Raw genomic sequence first — 20,949 nt, 5'->3', positions numbered from 1 at the left:
GATGTCACTATTTCACATTTCCTCGAATTATACACCAGCGGTGACATCATATGGTACTCAGGCGAGTCGTGCTGCCTTAAAGTGCTGTCGGAAATATGCCATATTTTTAAGATGCGTTCTGAATTTTTCTTGTCTTTCACGCTTCTTCCTCTCTCTAGTCTGAATCTGACAGTTTGAATGTGTATCAAAAACCGTGTGGAGGAGTGGGTGTCAGATAATAATGAAAACAGTATGCTGATTTACGAACATGTTTGGCGAAGCCGTCTGGCACTAGGACCACCCAGCCGTGCGTCAGCTGATGAGGCACCAAGATATATTCGACGCGAGTCTGTATGGCCCGCAGCTTTTTCAGCTTGTTGCGAAAACGGATGTGCCTGCTGTAACAGGCCCATGTCTGAAAACCCAGACAGACGGTCACATTTGTACAGAAAGTCAGCCACACTAGACTACGTCGGCTTAGTCTGAGCAGGTAAGAGGCCTCTCTGTGTCGAAAATTAGATAATGTGTCCAGATAATGTAAAATTGGCGTGTTATTGTCTGTTAGTGGTACGCATTAGGGAGCCGTTCGATGACAAATCCTCTGTGGTCGCAAATGTTATTTCTTTATCCGCAGCAGCGGCATAGCAAGATGGAGTGTGAGTGGAAGCCAGACGAGCAAGGACTTCAACAGATTTTACAGCTGCTGAAAGAGTCTCAGTCGCCAGATACGTCCACACAGAGATCCGTCCAGCAAGTATCCTTTGCTAATCCAGACATGGACGTTAACACGTGTTGTTAGTTCTCAATTAATGTCACATAGACTCAACAGGCTAGCTATAGCTAACATTAGCCGAGGTGGTTACCGTTATAAGCAGGTAACGTTACGCAGGTGCTGACCTGTTGGAGCTTAATGCAGCTAGCAAAGCAGGCCGTGCTGATTTCACGTCTGGCCATTTATAAATTCGGTTTATGTTGGCACAAACAAACGTTGCGTGTAGGCTTGGTTCAGCAGTCAGTCGTCTGCATATAATGTTACAAACATATAAACATGACATTGCACGTTTTCATATGTTTAGTACAGTGAAAATGTAGCTTTTAGTTATAAATCTGTTGAAATCTGAATGAAATAAATGGCGTTTGAAGTGCATTAGATGTCTGTCAGATGGATTGCAGATGTGCAGTAGTATTTTGTGCACACCACCACATGCTTTTGCATTGGAGAACAATTATCTGCTGGTCCATGTTATCTGGTTGCATGCTGATCTTAAATGGTTTACTAATGTGACGTTTCAATAGAAACTGCATCATAGAGGAGCTGCTGTTATGGTTCTGAATGCACCATCTGGCTGGCAGCGTACAGAATTTAGTCCCGTCATATGACATATTTATGACCCCCCTACACACACACACACACACACACACACACACACACACACACACTCTGTTGTGCTCTTAGGTTACACCAACACTTGACCACATAAACATGTGCGACTCCCACATGCCTTCAGATGAATAAATCTGTCGGCCCTTTAACAAGCCATGCACACAATTAGCACCTTGTCTTCCTCAGCCACTTTTCCCAGAGACTTGAGCAGCTGAACCAGTATCCAGACTTCAACAACTACTTGATATTTGTTTTGACAAAGTTGAAATCGGAAGGTAAGCTCTCTGTCTGTCTGTGTGTTTGATCTGTCTGGTCTGTTTTAGTGTGCCATTTCTTGTTTCTGTTCCATGTTCCTGGATCATCTGGTGGTGCTGGACAGTGTGAAAGTCAGACATGTTGTTTTTATGTAACTACTCACTGACAGGTCTGTTTGGCCATGACTCGGGTGACCACCAATGGCATCTTTGCCACAGATGATGTGGCACTCAGAATATGGGTCACTCTAATTTTAAACCTATTTCCTGGCACCACTCAACTCTTGGCTTGACTGTCGATGCACACTCGATGACCGAAAGGTTAAGTGGTGTTAAGACATTTTAGGATGCTGTTTTGGGATGCAGTAGCTTTAAGCTGTGAAGCGGCAAACCACTAATATTAATCAAATATGAATAGAATAATACATTTAGATATTAGTTAACCATCTTTGGTTGAAATATGTTGTGTAAATCATTAGTTTTTCATATAAATAGTTCTTGTTCCCATCCATTGTGTTGTGCTGGGTCATATGGAAAATACTATGAAAGCAATAAGATGCCGTGGGCAGTTAAAGTCTAAGTTATACAAGCCTCACAACACATTAACCTTTGTCCTGTCTCTACCAGTGTGTCTGTGTTCAGCTGAAATGAATGTGTCTTCTCTCCACTCACCAAGATGAGCCTACAAGGTCTCTGAGTGGGCTGATACTGAAGAACAATGTGAAAGCCCACTATCAGAACTTCCCTAATGGCGTGTCTGATTTCATCAAGAGCGAGTGCCTCCAAAACATTGGAGACTCATCTCCCCTCATCCGGGCCACTGTGGGTAAGTTGCATCCTCTGACGCTGATGAATGTGTGATGGCTTGCTTCTCAGATGCCACATGAAGTGTTCACTCACCGTAACTCGCTTGCTCAGATCTACAAAAGAAAAATATCCATCCTATTAGTGTTGTAGAGGAGTGTTAAGGTTTTTGGGATGTGCCTTGCATTATTTCTCCCATGTAGCGCATGCTTATTAGCTGACACAACATACTGTAACCTTGAACTTACAGCTAAGTATTTCAGCTATTTGGGAAATGTCAGAATTTGTCAGTAGTGGCAGTAGATGTAGACGAAGCAGGTTAAAGGACAATGAGTGTGTCAATTAAATAAATTACAGCTCAAATTTGGAACTAACTTTTGACTGTTATTGAACATCTACCATGTGTACATATCATGATGTACATGTATGGTGAGATGGTAAGATATCTTGATATATATCAGATATAATTCATGTTTTTTGGAGGACTGGAATCAGATGTTTCCATTGCATGTACCATTCTGTATTAGCATGATTAGGGTCAGATTTAGATGTCTCAGCTCTGTCATATACTATCAGTCATTCTGCCCACTGATTTATGATGATTTTCTTGGATTTGTTTTGATCACTAGGAAAGCAGTTCTTGGTCTTGTCACTAATAGTCGATCCTTCCCATAACAGGCATCCTCATCACTACCATTGCCTCCAAGGGAGAGCTACAGAACTGGCCGGAGCTTCTGCCTAAACTCTGCCTGCTGTTGGATTCTGAGGACTACAACACATGTGAGGTGAGGATGAACATGGGAGACGTAGGTGTGATCAGAGTTTTTTGGGGTTTTTTTCCCCCCCCTTGCTCGTCTGTCGCTGTATTTGGGAGGTTCTTGTCTGTGGCGGAGAAGCTCTTAAGAACTTTGAATTGATAAGTGTGAAACATCTGCAGTTCTGTCATGGCAGCACAATGAAAATGAGAGAAAACGTTTGTATATTTCTGATTTTTTTTTTGTTTGTTTTTTTGCATAAATCAGAGCTATTAGATGATATTTGAAATCAGAACAAAATATATCCTCCGACAGAACCAATTGACGTGGATATAAAATTGAAAACATCTTGCTGCTACTTTCGTTCATGGTTTTCTCGCTCTGCAGAGAAAGGTCAGGGTTTGTCTTCATTCTGATCTAAAATTAAAGCTTGTTTAACATTCAGTAATGATCCCTTCAAACCAGATTAATCTACAAGCATGAGACTCAGACATGGCAAAACCAGTATCTATGTGGCAGTGTCTCTAATTGTCGATTACGCTTGGCTTTGTTTGGATACGATGATGGAGTAATTTTGGCGTTATTTGTTGAGCCGCATCTCATATCTGTATGTGAGGCAGGGAGAGAGATTAAGTGTATGCACGTTTGCGATCATAGGTCATAGCACACTTGAGTTACATGTAAGCATGTCTGGACACACAGCCCTGCATGTCTGTTTGTCAGTCTGTCTGTTTATTTATTGAGGGAAGGGAAGAGAGCTGGGTCAGCTGTAAAGCAGCTTCTGGATGGCATCCTGCTGGCCAGATGAGCTAAAGGCAGCCTCACAGCTGGAGCAGCAGCCATCGCTACAGATTATTCAACATGGAATCGGTTATTCTCTTTCTATCCTTTTTAACTGGAAAACCATTATGACCCCATTTTTATGACTTGGTGCACTTCATCACCCAGAATGGCTTTTATAATGTAGTATAGGCATAAACATTATAGTGTTGTTCTGTTTTATAATACAAGTAGTTTGAATTTGTATGTTAAAAAATATCTTACTCTTGTTGCTCTACTGTATAATATGCATTATGAGCTCTGGACTGCATCAAGTAGAAGTGCTTGATCTCATCAGTTCTTGATGATATCAGCACTTTGAATCAGTGGACAAATGTTCTTCTGCAGTGACCACTAAAATTATTATATAGCAGCCTGTAGGGGATGTTGAAGCATATGATCTGAGCAAATGGTGCCGCACCCATACTTAGGCTCACATGAACTCCCTGGTCGTTTATAAGCTTGTCTGCTGCATGTGCCCTTTAGACCAGCCACTATCAGGAAGGTGGATACGTTACAGTGGAGAACATGCACAAATTACATTTTACTGTCATGCTAAATTCATCTCTGTCAAAGGCCATTTCAGGATTATGCTGGCAGGATTGCTCATCACCCCCTGGAGCAGGAATGTTCACATGATTTTCTCTGAGCTGTACTGTTTGAAATTTAAGGAAGAGGTGTGTTAGTTTCTACCATGTAGCACCACAGCCTGTCTCTCTGATAAAGCTCATTCAGATGCTGAGATTTAGGTCAGCTATTTACTGCGGAGGATCTTGAAGTGTATGTGCGTACAAGGCTTAACACCGAACAGCCACCGAAAGTAGCAGCTCCTCATAAGACTCGTTATGGTTTTGAAAAGCAGCTTGGAGTCTGGAAAGCTGCTTAGCGTCTGATGTTGAAGATGGTTAAGTTGGTGCTGGATGAAAAAGTTTGTATAAATCCTGTGGTAAAAGGTGCAAAATGTGTATTTAAATGCTTTTGGTTCTTTTGGCATGTTTGTCTTTGGCGTTGTTGTGGTAGGGAGGGAAAGATATTTTCATGCTGTTTTCGTGACGTGTTTTAAATGGCAAGTTTAACCAGTAATGTTAATGGCAATGCTGGTGCTTAAAATTTTCTGTAAGTCTAGTTGTTTAAAGGCTTTTGTAGAGATGTACTTACCTTAAAGGTGCCCTGTGCCACCTGAAGCTGGGTTTGTTTTCTAATCCAGGAAATGGACAATAGACTTCAAACTGACAGAACTACTAACATATCTGTCTTTTTTGTGTGTGTGTGTGTGTGTGTGTGTGTGTGTGTGTGTGTGTGTGTGTGACGATGGCTCTTATATGTGATTTCACACCACTGCACCTGCAGCCTTGTGACATTTATGTCAGGTGGGACCTGGAACTGCGATGTTTATAGTCCAAGGTTTCATCTTGATCCACTGTATTGTATTTCATATGTGTTACTTTGGACAGAAGCCAAATGAATAAATCCAATGTGTTACACAGAGATTGTGTCAAACCTAATTTCATTTGTTATGTAAGATCATTACCAGTGTTCACTTCTTGTTCAAACATGTTTTATGCGGCGAAGTTCAAGTGATTTTGTTGTCATTTGCAAAAGTAGACAAACCGAGATAAATAAGGTTAAACACTTGACAACGGACCGTGTACATGTGATAGAGATGGCAAATAATCATGTCGTCAGAAACTCATTTTTGAAGGTGTTGACTGTTGCCAGAGACGCCTAAATAAGCTACACCATCACTGCCACCTGCACTTTAATATCTATTTTTGGAATGGCTGCCAGTGTACAGTTTCAGGGCTGTATGCACTTTGTAATCTAAGCAATGAAAAACATGTGTGCATACATTTTGGCCGCGGGCCATTTGATCAGTTTACATCAGTATATCTATGTGAACTTGATCCTCATCACTCTGTTACTGAATTATCCTCACTGTGAGTCCACCAGTGTCGGGATGAAAGGGAAGGTTGACTCTGTGGTATGATTGGGGTGTGTAGCTGATGTTGGTGTATTTTGTTATCATTATATAATATAATAGTCATTAATGTATACAACAAAGTACACAAATTTCTTTGATATAGAAAACAAAATCATCAAGGGCTACAGCTAACAGTTCTATTAATTATTGAATAATCTGATGATTGTTTCCACAATTAACAGATTCTGTGTTCTGAAAGCCAAAAACTCTTCATTTGCTACCATAAATGACAAAGAAAAGCAGCAAATTTAAGAAGCATGAATCAGCAAATGTTTGACATTTTTTGCTTGGAAAATGACAACACAACAACAACAACAATTAATCGATAGGCAATTAATCATCTCTCAGTCAATTCAGCTCTAAAATCACCATTTCATTGCCTTGGTAACATCCAGAGTTGTGACCATTGGTCCCGTCATGATGGTGGTTTAAGAGCAACCACGCTGTACCCCTCACTGCACACTCTGTAAAAAGACATGAGCAGGTGTGCTGAATACCAAGTGTAATGTTGGTGGATGGCTTTATATAGGTTTTGCCTGATGGCAGTTTTGCTGTTTTGATAAATGGCGGTTGGAAAGCGGTTGCGATGGTGCTGTCAGGGTCACGCTGAGGCCAAACGACCGGAGCTTCTTTGTAACATTCAGATTTCTGAAGCAGGAGCCTGAAAGAGCTGCTTAGTTGATTAAAAGGATACCTCTCTCTTCTTTGATCTGTGCGTGACTCGCATTCTCGTGTTTAATGACCTTCCATAGAAGGACTCGGGAGGGAGGATTGCACTTCAGATGCTTCAGCGTCACTGGAATGCTTCAAAGCCACTCCCGTTTCTTTGCCCTTCTCTGTTGACACACGGACACGCCACAGTGGGCGCCGTCTGCTGCATATCTTTTGACACAGGTTAAGTTATAATGGAGCTGCATTTCAGCATATTATGGTCTATTCAGAGCCCAAATCTGACGCTGCATAATTTGTTTATTAACATGACAATAGGAAGCATAACTTGTTTGTTCCCATGAGAACAATCTTGTGCTGTTCAGCTGCGTTATGTTCAGATCTGGTAGTTTATTTCAAGCGTCATCAACAGCAAGTGTCGCACATGTCAAATCCCTCAGTGTTTTTTTTTCTTCTTTTTTTTTTTTCTCTTTCAGTTTGATTTTACATTTTCTACACTGACCTGTGAGGTGAATCTGTATGCTAATCTGTATATTAATGAGGGGCATGACTTTATTAGTCTTAGTTGCAGCAGAGTTTGTCTCCTCCTTGTTTGTGACCTTGAGAGTCACAGCCTCCCTCTCTTGATTTTTATTGCATCTTTTTCGCTCCTTTTTTATTTATTTATTTATTTTTTTGAGGACGTTTCGTATGTGTCATCTCAAAGGAATGCCGACATGGGGGCAGTTTCCATGGTAACGCATTTCAGACAGCGTCAGTGTCGATGCTACGCTGTTATATCTGCTTCTCAGACTGCATTTCAGTGAGAGACACGGAAGTCTGCAGCATATTGCGAACGTGCATACTAACCATCAGTCAGGCAGCTGGAAAGGGGTGTGTGTGTGTGTGTGTGTGTGTGTGTGTGTGTGTGTGTGTGTGTGTGTGTGTGTGTGTGTGTGTGTGTCTGCGACTGCTTGCCCACCATTTGAAGGTTATTGGAGCAGAAGTGGATGAATTGAAGGTCATGGATGAGCACATTTTGCCAACTTGCGCTGTGCAAAAACTGGAAGGAGATCCTTTGTATGACCTGTCTTTATGTAAATACATATGATGATGATACATTTGTTCATTTCAGAGCCAATAAAATGTGAACATACATTAAAAATATGTTGACAATGTATTCCAAAAATGTGATGTCAAATAAAGGGATTCTGTAGATGAATTTTATTCCACCTTCACTCTTGAGGTTGGGTGGGGGTTGTACTCTTATTATTAGCCACAGTATCTCAGTAGTTTGAGCTAATACCTGCCTGACTGTCCGGTAGAATTAGAGTTACGAAATCTTCAGATTTGCTTCACATTTTGTCTTTTCCCTCTTTTGTTTGACCCTCAGGGAGCGTTTGGAGCCCTGCAGAAGATCTGTGAGGACTCTGCTGAGATCCTGGACAGTGACATGCTGGATCGTCCTCTGAACATCATGATCCCCAAGTTCTTGCAGTTTTTCAAGCACAACAGTCCTAAGATTAGGTATCAGATCTTCTTTCTGTGCTCAAGATTTTTATCTGTGACCTTTAACTTCAGCTTTGAATCATAAATAATATCAAACTTCAGGTAAACTTGAGTAAATCTGCCTCTGTTTCACTGTTTTAGAGGATGTATGGCATTGCAACTGAAGTGTTCATCAAGTCTGTTCACTGCTCTTGTAATAACATGAGTGGCATGAAACCTAACATCATCTCCTAGTGATTATGTTTTACGCAGCAAGCACGTTTACTCCACTCAGGCTTTTGTAATGCAAAGGGCCTGTTGAAGAAGACAGGTTCCTCATTTGTTGGTCAAATCAGTGGCGATGGGGGCAGCATTCATAGTAGTATTGTGTTGCAGGTCTCATGCCATCGCGTGTGTCAATCAGTTCATCATCAGCAGGACTCAGGCTCTTATGCTGCACATCGACCCTTTCATTGAGGCAAGTCTGACTGCATTTCTTATCTTTTCGTGTCTGTAGACTCAAAGTGACGAGAAAATATGTACTGTGGGAGTGACCTTCCTGCCTCATGTCATTATCTGTAACTAAATACTAGCTGCTACACTGACAGCTTGTCTGTGGTTTACCTCTCAAGTTGTGGCTTTGTTTTTCAGTCACTCCTTAAAGCGGGATTTAAAATAATGTTTTATTTAAAATTACTTGTGAAAAGGTCATGATTGATTTTTACTTTGGGATTAATCTAGTTCTTTTTCTGGCCTTTTTAAATTGGGTGAACGATTCTTAATGTTTTCATTGTACTTCCTTGTAAGTACCTAACTTAAAATGCTGTGCAGTAATAAAGTTGCAAGAGACAGATGTACAGCAGCCTGGAGTCATGCAATATTGAAAATCAGATTTATGTAAATATGAAATTGCTACACAACATCTAGCAAAAAAAACTATGTACAGCCAAAAGCAAGCACTTAATAAAATGTTGGCCCAAAACTGTTATGTTTTGGGCCAACATGTTATTATCATTATTGTATTGATCCTGGTGTCTTTCTGTCCTCTGTAGAACCTGTTTGCACTGGCAACAGATGAGGAACCAGAGGTGAGAAAGAATGTGTGCAGAGCTCTAGTCATGCTGCTTGAAGTTCGCCTGGACCGCCTCCTGCCACACATGCATAACATCATAGAGGTGAGTGTGTGTGTGTGTGTGTGTGTGTGTGTGTCTTTTGGGGGGGGTGAGAGAGGGAGAGAGAGTCATGTCATGAATGCAGGAAAATATATAGCATGACATTTTTTGACAAGGTTGTAAAGTCAAAAGATATTAAGACACAAACACACAGCTGGTTTTGCTCTTTTCATGGGATTTCATATTTCTTATTCTGCTAAGATGCTTTTCCAATGACTGTCTGACCTGCAGACAGAGATCGTACTTTTGTCAATGGTACTTTCAGAATGAAACATTCATTTTTGTAAATAAAAAGCACATTAGCTTAAATTCCTCTTTTTTTTAATCTCAGTACATGCTGCAGAGGACTCAGGACCAAGATGAAAATGTTGCATTGGAGGCCTGTGAGTTCTGGCTTACTCTGGCAGAGCAGCCAGTGTGTAAGGAAGTGCTGTGTGGACACCTGTCCCAGTAAGAGCGCACACACAAACACAATATGTGCATTCAGTACAGTGCTAATATCAAAAGCTGGTGATTCATATCAACCTTGGCAGTAATTTAGTGCAGACCTTGTGCTAGGATGATATTTTTCTTCACCTCAGGACCGATGATTAAGATCCTTGGCTGTTGACCTCAGCTGTAACATCTGTCACCACACTGCCACATTAAACTGAGCCCACAGCAGGAATCAGATGTGAGTGATTGCCTGTGGGCTGCGACCTATCCTTGCCCTTTGTTCTCATAATTTTTCATCTGGCTTCTTCTCCAGGCTCACTCCGGTGCTTGTCAACGGGATGAAGTACTCTGAGATTGACATTATTTTGCTCAAGGTCAGTTTATATAGACTAATGTGTGTACCTGCAGGTAAGGTGATAAATTTCCTCATGACTCAGGGTGAAGTTTGATTTCGATTAAGTGGTTTGTGGGACTTTATGATGTCCAAATACACAAGTTTAAGCATTTTACTTTAATTATAGAATTTTGTGCTTTTAAAATAATGTGCTTGCAACATACATGAGTTTTTTGAACCTTGCACGGTTGTTATTAGGGGGACATTGAGGAAGACGAGGCCATTCCAGACAACGAGCAAGACATCAGGCCACGCTTCCATCGCTCCCGCACAGTCGCTCAGCAGCATGAGGGTGATGGGATCGAGGAAGAGGAAGATGAGGATGATGAACTGGATGATGATGATGATACCATCTCTGATTGGAACCTGCGTGAGTTCAGTGCCTGTCTAAAAGGAGCTGTGTAGATCTCCCTCCTTGTCCCCTTTCATCCCCATTTCTCTTGACTAAGAGCTAGGAAACGTACAGTGTGTTGATTACTTTTGTTGCATTTGTGCGTGTACTGTATCTGTGACGTCTGTATGATGTTTGTCCACATACCTCTGTGTTTGTATGTATGTCTTTCTGCTTTTCACCAAACATCAGGCAAGTGTTCAGCTGCAGCACTGGATGTGTTGGCCAATGTGTTCAGGGACGAGCTGCTGCTGCACATTCTGCCCCTACTCAAAGAGCTGCTCTTCCATCCAGAGTGGGTAGTTAAAGAGTCTGGCATCCTTGTGCTGGGAGCTATAGCTGAAGGTAAGAGGGGAAAGGGAAAAAGGAAAAATGGGAGAAAAGGTAGGGAGTTCCCAGAGTATGGAGACAGAAAAAATGACTGTTCTTTATGCTTGTCTCCAGGCTGCATGCAGGGCATGATCCCATACCTGCCTGAGCTCATTCCTCATCTCGTCCAGTGTTTGTCTGACAAGAAGGCCCTGGTGCGTTCCATCACCTGCTGGACACTAAGCCGCTATGCCCACTGGGTTGTCAGCCAACCCCCAGATATTTACCTGAAGCCTCTAATGACAGAGCTGCTCAAACGTATTCTGGATAGCAACAAACGTGTGCAGGAGGCCGCTTGCAGGTGAGCGTGGAGTCCTGAAAATGCCATTTTGACGGCTCATAAGGAACCCTGAAGTGTGTTCTTTCTGAGGTTGAGAGACTAAAGTCATGCATGCAAACTTTGCATCCTTTTCTCAACATCTCCTCTTTTTCTTAATCTCTTTCAACTAGTGCCTTTGCCACTTTAGAGGAGGAGGCTTGCACAGAGCTGGTGCCCTACCTGGCTTTCATCCTGGACACGCTGGTGTTTGCTTTCAGCAAGTACCAACACAAAAATCTGCTCATTCTTTACGATGCCATAGGAACACTTGCAGACTCAGTGGGACACCATCTCAATAAACCGGTATGCCGAACAGAAGCACAGACTCAGTTTCACTTTGCATTTTCTCGTGAAATAAAATTAGCACCTCTGACTTGTACCTTCTTCCTCATTTCACTTTTGTAGTATTAGTAGTGTTAAGCGTACTTTCTGATCTTAAAGTTATATGCAAACACCAGAAAGTAAACGTAAAATCACATCATAAACAAATCCTGGGTGAAGGCATTAATTGCAGTTCTCAGACTCACTCTTTAGTTACATACTGTGTCAGACTTGCATTAATCTGTGTTGTTCTGTTAGGAATACATCCAGATGTTGATGCCTCCCCTGATCCAGAAGTGGAACCAGCTGAAAGATGAAGACAAAGATCTATTTCCTTTATTAGAAGTGAGTCTCTGATGCCTGTGTGAATTTAATTGACAGTAAGTCAGTCCAAGCTTTGTGATGACAACGTTGTATGGAAAGGCCTCTGACTGTAGCCACTCCCTGCCTGCCTTCCTCAGTGTCTGTCGTCTGTAGCCACTGCCCTGCAGAGTGGCTTTCTGCCCTACTGTGAGCCTGTGTACCAGCGCTGTGTCAACCTGGTCCAGAAGACCCTTGCTCAGGCCATGGTGAGTGTTGGACCCTCAAATGTGTACACATGAAGGATCAATCACAATGATTGTCTGCTGTCTCACTACACACTGAAGGAGCACATCTGAGCTGCTGGACTTCTCTGTTCTTTATCGTACCTTTTGCAGAGCTATGCTAAGAACAGAGCTGCTCTAATCAATATGTTTGTATCCAACAATGGATCAAATTAATGCTATATTAGAGGATTTGGTCTTAGTAACAGATAATTAGCCTACATGCAGGTCTATGGAGTGTGTGCAGGCTCACTGTTGCACTTTTATGCCTCATAACTTTAATGATCTGGTCAAGTCTTGTGCTCTTCTCATCAACCTCCTTTCCAGATGTGGTAGGCAGCTGTTTTCAACTAAAACGCTTTGATAAACCCACTGTACTCTTCTTGCCAAGCGCCAAACACAAAACAGAGACAGCAACTAGACAGTGAACACTGTGAAGCAGAGCCACATATTTCCCTCAGGAACTAAAGACCAAAACAAAGCTAAAGTGAGATTAGATACTGGACTTAAATTCATCAGGTAGACAAAAAAATGAGATGAAATAAATGCTGTTGTTGTGTCCAGGTAATTGTTTGCAGACTGGTGCCCCCAAGTGGTCATACAAACCAATTGTAGGTTTAATGAAAAGGTGTACTGGGAAACTACACCTTTAATCACTAACGCAGTGAGGAGGAAATTTAGTTTCAGACTGGAGAGCTGACTTCATTAGTAGAGAACTTAACTTTAAACCTCAAGTTTTTTTATGTAGTTATAATGGGACTACCTGCTACTGTAGTTATTCATTCTCATTTAACTAAACTCTTATCCTCTTTCTTCAATATTCTAGCTTCATCAGTCACAGCCAGACCAGTATGAGGCTCCTGACAAAGACTTCATGATTGTGGCTTTGGATCTCCTCAGCGGACTGGCTGAGGGTTTGGGAGGCACCATCGAGCAGCTGGTGGCTCGTAGCAACATCCTCACCCTCATGTACCAGTGCATGCAGGTGAAGAGCTGTCAAACGTGCGTCTTATCTGATGAACTGATGATGTCTCCTGCACTGCTCAGCTTTTGTTGTTCTCTCCATCTGTTCAGGACAAAATGCCAGAAGTGCGTCAGAGTTCTTTTGCTCTGCTTGGGGATCTGACCAAGGCTTGTTTCCAACATGTCAAACCCTGCATCGGTACGTACCCTGCAGTTAATGTCGGAACTGTTTATTTAACAAGTTGTCACTTGCTAAGTTGATTTGCTTTCCTTCTTCCAGCTGATTTCATGCCCATACTGGGTACTAATTTAAACCCGGAATTAATATCAGTATGCAACAATGCAACATGGGCAATTGGAGAGATATCTATACAAATGGGTGAGTGCTTCACAAATATTCATAGTATGTCACCATTTACACTGTATATTTTGTTATCATTACAAAGTCAATTTACAAAGTAACTAGTCAACAGATTTCTTTCCATGATTTTGTATTGTTCCTACGCCCTCAGGGCCTGAAATGCAGCCGTACATTGCCATGGTGCTGCACCAGCTGGTGGAGATCATTAACAGGCCTAATACCCCAAAGACTCTTCTGGAGAACACAGGTACCACTCGGTGGCGGTGCTGAGCCAGCCAGCCAACTCGCCACACACAGGGAGGTGCTCACACACACTCAGGCCCATTCAGCCAGGGTTCACCACATTTCATTAGGATGCCTGTCCTGCCCTTTAATCTCTGTCCAAAAACCCTTCCCAAGCTATGAGCCTTACAGGTTTCGCTGGTTTCGCCAAAGCATGCAAAATATTTCAGCTATTGATTTGCATCCTGGCAGCCTTGCTCGTAGATGGAGATAAAAGAAAATGAAACCCCGGGTGAGCGCACAAGTGAAATTCTTGACACTCTTGAAGCCAGCGAGCCATGTAAGCGCCCAGTCTTGGAATTAACTAATGTGGAATGACTGTGCACTATCATGTGAAGGAAGAATACTGAAGCAAAACAAAATGCAAAGCGCAGGCAGTGTGTGAAATGGACAGCCGAGTTCACAGCCTCACATAGTTAGCTGTTAGACTGAAGACATTTTCCAAGCACTTAAACAATAACGACTCACAAATGATTGAGAGAACAACTAAACTGAATAAATGTATGGCACCAAGCCTACAGCATTAAAAAGGAAAGGTTACACTGTGCTCTTGTTTTTAATCAATTAAATTGGAATTCACTTTTAACAAGTCAAAGAAACCATCTCATTGAAAACATGCACGCAAGGGTGAAGTGTAACCTGCCTCAATGAAAGACAATCTAGGGACTCTGTAGATGTGTTCCTGTTTGTTTGCTGTCAGTTTATTTGTTGCTTTTATTTACTGTTCTTTAAATGTGGATGCATATCTGCCAATAGATGTTAAATGTTGTTAAGAATGGCCAATGTTTGATGCAGGATACATGATAATCATAACTGTGAGAGATTCCAAGATTCATATGAATTTATTAATGCTTTCAGATGGACTTTGGCACCATTTGTTGCTCAACAGTGAACTTAAAGATACAAGATAAATGGACAAAATCAGATGTTTTGACTATGTTATGTCTGTCACAGATTATCAAGAACACCAGTTTTATCACTGGAACTAAATTCAAAATGTGCAGCCATCTTAATACCACAGTCGGTTAAAAGTGGGTGTGGCAGTAAATTCATGGCAGCACTTTTCAGTTTGTCTCTAATCAGCTTATCCTGCACTGAACTTAATTCTAATGAGCATACCATCTGCTTTCTGCATGTGTCATTGGACTGTTCATAAATGCCTGTTTGTTAATGAGAATGTTGCATAGTTTTGTGTCTCTTAAACTTAGGTCCTCCCTCCTCTCTGCCTCATAAGAACCTGCTGTGCTGGATACTAGTCTCCCTCCATGTAGTTGGCTTGGAGTAATCTGTCATTTATTTTTATTTGTTTGTTTTTTCAAAAGAACAAAACAAAAAAATCTGTTTCTTATGTAAAGAAAAAATTAACATTTGTGAGTTTAAGGGAGAAATCTCTGAAAGCCCAAGTGAGCTGCTCTTTCTTAGGCTGGTCATACACACATGCTACACCTTTCCAGTTTCTTCATTGAGATCCACATTTTAAAATGAAGCTTAATGAATTCCAATCACCGTAGCTTTGAATAGCTGATCGATCCATGTGATTTCTGAAAGCAGATGCCATTGTTTGCCTTTTTCTATGAATGTGCTGTCACAAGTTGTCTCCCTTAAACGTGTTGTATGTTTTTTATTTTTGTTTATTTTTTTTGTTTTAGAGTGTCATATTTTACATTCCTCCCCGTGACTGAAGGGGCAGTAATAATCAGCTCTAGTGAAATCTTCTATTTATTATCATACACAGATTCTGTTGATTTATGTCTCTGAGTTGTTTGTTTTTTCTTTATTTTTCTCCCCCCCTCCTCATTGCTCATGTCTTGGTTGGCGTTTGGTGGTGTGTAACCGTGATTGCGTTACCTTAGCAATAACAATTGGTCGTCTTGGTTACGTTTGTCCTCAAGAGGTGGCACCCATGCTACAGCAGTTTATAAGACCCTGGTGTGTATTATTCAATCTTTTATTTAATTCATCTTCTTTCTGCTTTCCTCCTATCTTCTCCTTCTTGTCTCCTGTCGCTCCCCTTTTCTCCCCTGTTGCTCTCCTCACTTTCCTTCCTTCTCAAAAGAAGTCTTTTCAGTTTTTGTTATTTTTTTTCTTATCAGTTTGTAATCATTGCCAACCATGTGACTAACTCTGTCCTCTTTTAGGTCCTACTTGTGATTTTTGTTTTTTGCCTCAGTAGCACCTTCATGTATTATACATTAATTTGTTTAATTTCTAGTCCTTTGTCATTGTTAATTGTCGCTAACCTAAAAGATGCATGGGATCAGATTTGTCACATGCCTGCTGGTTCAACAACAGAGAAAGGATGCTGCAAAAGAGCATTCCTAAAATCCCTTTCTCATTTAGTAGTCACCCAGCTGCATGTGCCTGTCCCAGAAAACGACCCCTCCCCCACAACAAACCTTCTTTAGTCAATCTTCCAAAAAAGTAATGTTATTTTCAAGGTGCTATAGATGAGGTTTTGCTGAACACACTGCTCATAAACAAAAGTGAATTGATTAGTGTTCCATGTAGTTTTGTTAAAAGTAAAAATGTTCTGTTTTAATCTGTTCAGTATGCATGCTTGACTTGTGGTTATCCCTCAGGCCGTGATAGACACATTTTTCTCCTCACATGAATGTATACTTAGAGTCTAATATGTATTTAGTGATAAGACAAGTATTAATAATGATAAGAAAACACGTCAACATGACATTCTGGATTAGGGATGGAAATAGGCTATTTTTGTGTATTTCTCACAAACAATAATGATAATATTGATTCATATGGATATATTCAATAGTCATTCTTAGTTGCCAGGTAGTAGATTTAGTTTCTAAAATTTGTTACTCGATATGTCTGATGTTAAATTTGGCCGTCCCTGTTGTCAGGTGCACCTCTCTACGAAATATAAGAGACAATGAGGAGAAAGACTCTGCGTTCAGAGGAATTTGCACTATGATCAGTGTGAATCCGGGAGGTGTCGTGCAGGTGAGGGTTCAGCAATACAGTGGTCGTGTGGTCAATGTGGTTTCATTTGATCCGAATGTTGAACTGTTGCCTCAACTCTCTTCTCTGGAACAGGATTTTATATTCTTCTGTGATGCAGTGGCCTCCTGGGTAAATCCAAAGGATGATCTCCGAGACATGTTCTACAAGGTAAAAGCTGAAAGTTACCCAATGTATGAACACAAAATGATAAAACTTACTGGATTAAATCACAGTTCAAATAACTGGACTAACTGAGCAAAATTTCATCAAAGTTCACTGATTATTAAGACTACAGCCAGGTGATTTGAAAAGATTCACTTGTGTATTCATCTTCATTCACCCACTCAGTCACCCTGTTTGCCCCACAGTGGCCAAACAGATGCACAAGAACTATTTTGAAAGGCAGCACTTCATTATAACTTGGCATGAACGTCGGCTGGTGTTTTATTTCAGATCCTTCACGGGTTTAAGAACCAGGTGGGAGAGGACAACTGGAGGCGCTTCTCAGATCAGTTTCCCATACCACTGAAGGAACGGCTGGCAACCTTTTACGGGGTCTAACTGTTTCCACAGCAGTGTGCCTCATCACTGAGGTTAGTTTGCTCCGATATCATTTGTTATTGAGGAAAAGAAATCGAAAAACAAGTGTAATGTTTAATTTTTAAAAAGTTGTCGCTGTAGGATTGTGTTCTAATGCATTCTAATGAGGCCTCTCTTTCTCTGCACAGGTCATTCACTATGGGAGACAATATAGGGAACCTCTTTTACCCAGGGAACATGTTACCCTTTACAAGGGGGGAAGGGTCTGCCTGCTGAGGGGAGGGAAGGGGTGCAATCCCCTCCCCGACCTGACGGACGGGGTGGGAGGGAGGTGGTAGCTGCGGTGCTCACTGCCCCCCATGCACAGGCAAGGGGGGGAAAGGGGGCTGGCAGAACAACCTTATCGTGGGAGGAAAATTCATCTAATCACATTTCAACCAGAAATAATGAAATCAATCACTCTTTTTTTTCTTTTCTCTCCGTTTAGTCCCAAGACATCTTGTTTTCTGCTAGCTGAAAAACTGTCTAGAACTGTACGCAAACATGGAAAGAAAAACTTTGCAAAACCCTGTAAAGCATTTGTTCTTTCATTTTGGTAAGGCAGGGGGGTTTGCACATACTGAAATGTTTGTGCAGAAAGTGGTTTTCAGAGCAGATACACATTTATGATCGTGTCAGTCAGCTAAATGGCATGTGGTGAACTCTAAGTAAAGTTAGAAGAAGTTATTGAAGGTTCATTAAGAGATTTTGTTCGTTTTTGTTAAATTATAAGGATAGCTTCAAACTAAGGAATAGCAGCTGACGCTAAGAAGGCATCATATTGGATTTGAATCTGGAGAATAGGATTTTATTACACTGCATATCATCAAGAATAATGATCACCTATAGTTTTCAGATTTTTTTTCCAGTATTCCTATTCTTGAGCAGGGCAAAGGCTGTTATGTCACTGGAGAGCACAAGATTTACATTTTAAGAGCAGCTTTTCTGGGAATAGGTAGCATGCTTGTATCATTGTGAAAAGCTGTGGAACATTAGTGATGTGCATCATGTTGACAGCCATCGTTGCCCTGTGATAAGGTTCTCCTTTGACCTTGTGATTTATCTATTTACAGTACTTTTGTTTCCTCTACGAGAGAATTACAGCAATCAGCTGTAATGTAGCATGACTGGGTTTACACGCCAAGTTTAGGAAATGTGTAAAATCTTGGATGTGACGTACCGTTGGAGTGAATCTCCCTGTTTGGTCTTGTGGTGTGTGAATGTTGATGTTCATCAGCAAACGCGGCAAAGCTTTAAATGCTTGCAGTTCTTTGTGTTGTCTGAGCCTCGCGAAGGAAGAATGAAGGAGACGATCGAAAGAGACACCACAACGACACAAATCCTGTCTTAGTGATTTTTGTGACTTTGGCTGTCAGAACCATGCAGTCCATCAAATGAATGTTAAATATGTTTATTTCTCAATGTACTGAAGTTTTTGGGTTTGTTTGGGGTTTTTTTTCTTTCCTTTTTTGGATGTTTGGCTTCTTGTGCTAAAAGCATGATCTCGAGGATGACTGTATAATGTTCTGGTTGGTTGTGTTTTGTGGGGTGCTTGGATGCTTTCATCTCTTGCATGTTGGTGGCCCCTCACAGCCCAACATAAGTGGGATTAACGGGAGGGAGGGGAGCTTCAATTTGACATTTAAAAAGTACATAGTAAACATTTATGTATTGCAACACTGGGACTTTTACTTCACATCTTCTTGCTGGAGTGTTCCCCTTAAACTTTTACCCCATAGCTGGATGTATAGTTTTTCAATACTGTGAAACTACAGCATTATTGTCTCTGCTTGTTTTGCGCTGTTATATTTAATTAAGCGTGTAAGTGTTTAAGTTACAGATAGCCTGAGTGTATTCCATGATTGTTTGGTGAGATTTTTTTGTTTTGTAGTCTTGATGCCCAGCCAGTCATTTTTTCCTCTGCTGGCCAGAGTAATAACTGCAGTATTTTAACCCTTTGTGATGCACAATGCACTTAAAACTTCAATTGCAAGTGCTTAAAATTAATGATGTAGCCAAACCCTTCAGAATATGACCTTAGTTTTAACGCAGATCGTAAATGAAATAATGCTGCTAAAATGTAATCACCTAATGCAATATGTATCTTGATGCAATGGGAATATTAGATTGTGAAAGTAGTTTAATGTCTTAGAACTCTCACAACTTGAAGTATGTAACTGATCTCTTAGATTTAACATTAATAAGGTAAATTAAAAAAAAAAAGTGGTGAATTTAATGCATCATGGAATACAGAGGCAAAGACTTGTTTGTGCCACCTCATTTTGTGTTTCGAAGTGATTTTTTGTCTGTCACATTCCAGCTGTTTTGGCATGCAAAAAATGGAGTAATCAAGGCTTGTTGGGGTGTGTGTGTATGTGTGTACATGGTCCTGTTGTTCTTTCATTGAAAGAGTGTAGGTCTGTAAAACACATGTGAAACAATCCCCACCATTTCTGTGCTGTGTTTCTGACTCGACTGCTGCTATATACATTGTAGTTGTGTTTCACTACTTGAATATGTGTTTGGTATGTGTTAACCTCAGGTCGTCTGTGTTCAGTGTTATTCGTTATCATTTCCCCAATGTGTATGCCTTTTACACATCTCCTCTCAACAACTAAAGATTAGTAAAACTCTTGCCCGTCATTGTAGACTTGGATAACCATGGGTGTTAATTGACATTAATGTTATACGTGCGCAACACTGCTAGCTGTCAGATGTGATTACAGTTGCAAGGCAGGGGTGAAAATAAAATGGTAACTTGCACATACTTCATGTGCTCTTTGTCAAGTGATTGTCATGAGACTACGCTAAATAATTAGTGCAATGTGTACACAATGCCTTGAGAGGAAATACTTTGAGGTTTTGTTGGTGTTTTGCAATAGATATACAGTATACTGTATCTAAACAAACAGGTAACTTCTAATTTAAAAGCAGAGAAATAGGTTAATGACTTAATGACATAAACATATTGTTACAAACATGTTTGACTTTCTACAAAGCTTTATTGAAAATTTGTATTTTATAAAGCACCCACCAATATTAAGGAATGTCTAGTCAAAGATCTCCTGTATTCTCATTTAGCCTTCAAACTTGATTAGACTATCTGCCTTCATCTTTTTTGCGAGTAAAAGCAAAAACATCATTTTGATAGACTTTTTTTTTTTTTTTTTTTTTTTAAATAAGCTGCTGAATTTTGAAAAAAGTAATACTTTTGGGGCCACCAAATATTTTGGATCATGCAAAGAATCTATATTGTACTGTAGTAATTTTGTAATATTTGTAAGATGATATAGTGGATGTGACTGGTTACCATTGCTTGAATCTGTACATTGTTCCAATAAATTGTTTACATTATTATGGGCCTTTGTCTTGCGTTATTGCAAATATTGAAATATTGTAGAACCCTTTTGCGTCTGCACAATATTAACATGCAAGGAAATTTAAAGGAAGGAAGATGTTGAGAACCACATCTATCAAATCTATCTGCTGGCTGCTGTCTCGGAGACCTCTCCTATCTTCTTTGTTTTTTTAATCGGTTCAGACAGTGGCCAAGGCTCCGGTCATCTGGCCAGTGTCTGGTTCCAGCCTTAGGCTTTAGTGTTGCACTTGACATTACATACAAGTCTCTTTTCACAGTGACGATCCACTGTAGGATTATGTGATAGGTCTTTGAAATGTAGGAAAGTGATGTTTTGCCAAAAAA

General features: G+C 40.7%; 1 protein-coding gene across 2 annotated transcripts; it reads left to right on the top strand.

Moving 5' to 3' along the window:
• The first annotated feature begins 305 nt into the window (after window positions 1-305).
• tnpo1 (transportin 1) lies at window positions 306-20,600 on the top strand. Of its 2 annotated transcripts, XM_046375097.1 has the most exons (25): window positions 307-469; window positions 614-733; window positions 1,563-1,638; window positions 2,294-2,443; window positions 3,100-3,206; window positions 8,018-8,151; window positions 8,509-8,590; window positions 9,165-9,287; window positions 9,616-9,734; window positions 10,033-10,093; window positions 10,312-10,483; window positions 10,697-10,849; window positions 10,949-11,174; window positions 11,324-11,495; window positions 11,772-11,858; window positions 11,975-12,082; window positions 12,924-13,082; window positions 13,172-13,259; window positions 13,341-13,439; window positions 13,573-13,668; window positions 15,557-15,632; window positions 16,568-16,667; window positions 16,761-16,835; window positions 17,121-17,260; window positions 17,396-20,600. In XM_046375097.1, exons 2-24 carry the CDS (start codon window positions 629-631, stop codon window positions 17,226-17,228), a joined length of 2,676 nt encoding a protein of 891 aa, XP_046231053.1. In that variant the 5' UTR covers window positions 307-469; window positions 614-628; the 3' UTR covers window positions 17,229-17,260; window positions 17,396-20,600. The 2 variants fall into 2 exon arrangements, 1 of the variants encoding a protein (XP_046231053.1); XR_006841852.1 differs by lacking the exons at window positions 15,557-15,632; window positions 17,121-17,260; window positions 17,396-20,600 and having other exon boundaries at window positions 306-469.
• Window positions 20,601-20,949: the final 349 nt, after the last annotated feature.

This window comes from Scatophagus argus, chromosome 20, assembly GCF_020382885.2.
Source record: "Scatophagus argus isolate fScaArg1 chromosome 20, fScaArg1.pri, whole genome shotgun sequence".
Lineage (NCBI taxonomy): Eukaryota > Metazoa > Chordata > Actinopteri > Scatophagidae > Scatophagus > Scatophagus argus.
This window is presented reverse-complemented; position numbering and strand designations above follow the sequence as displayed.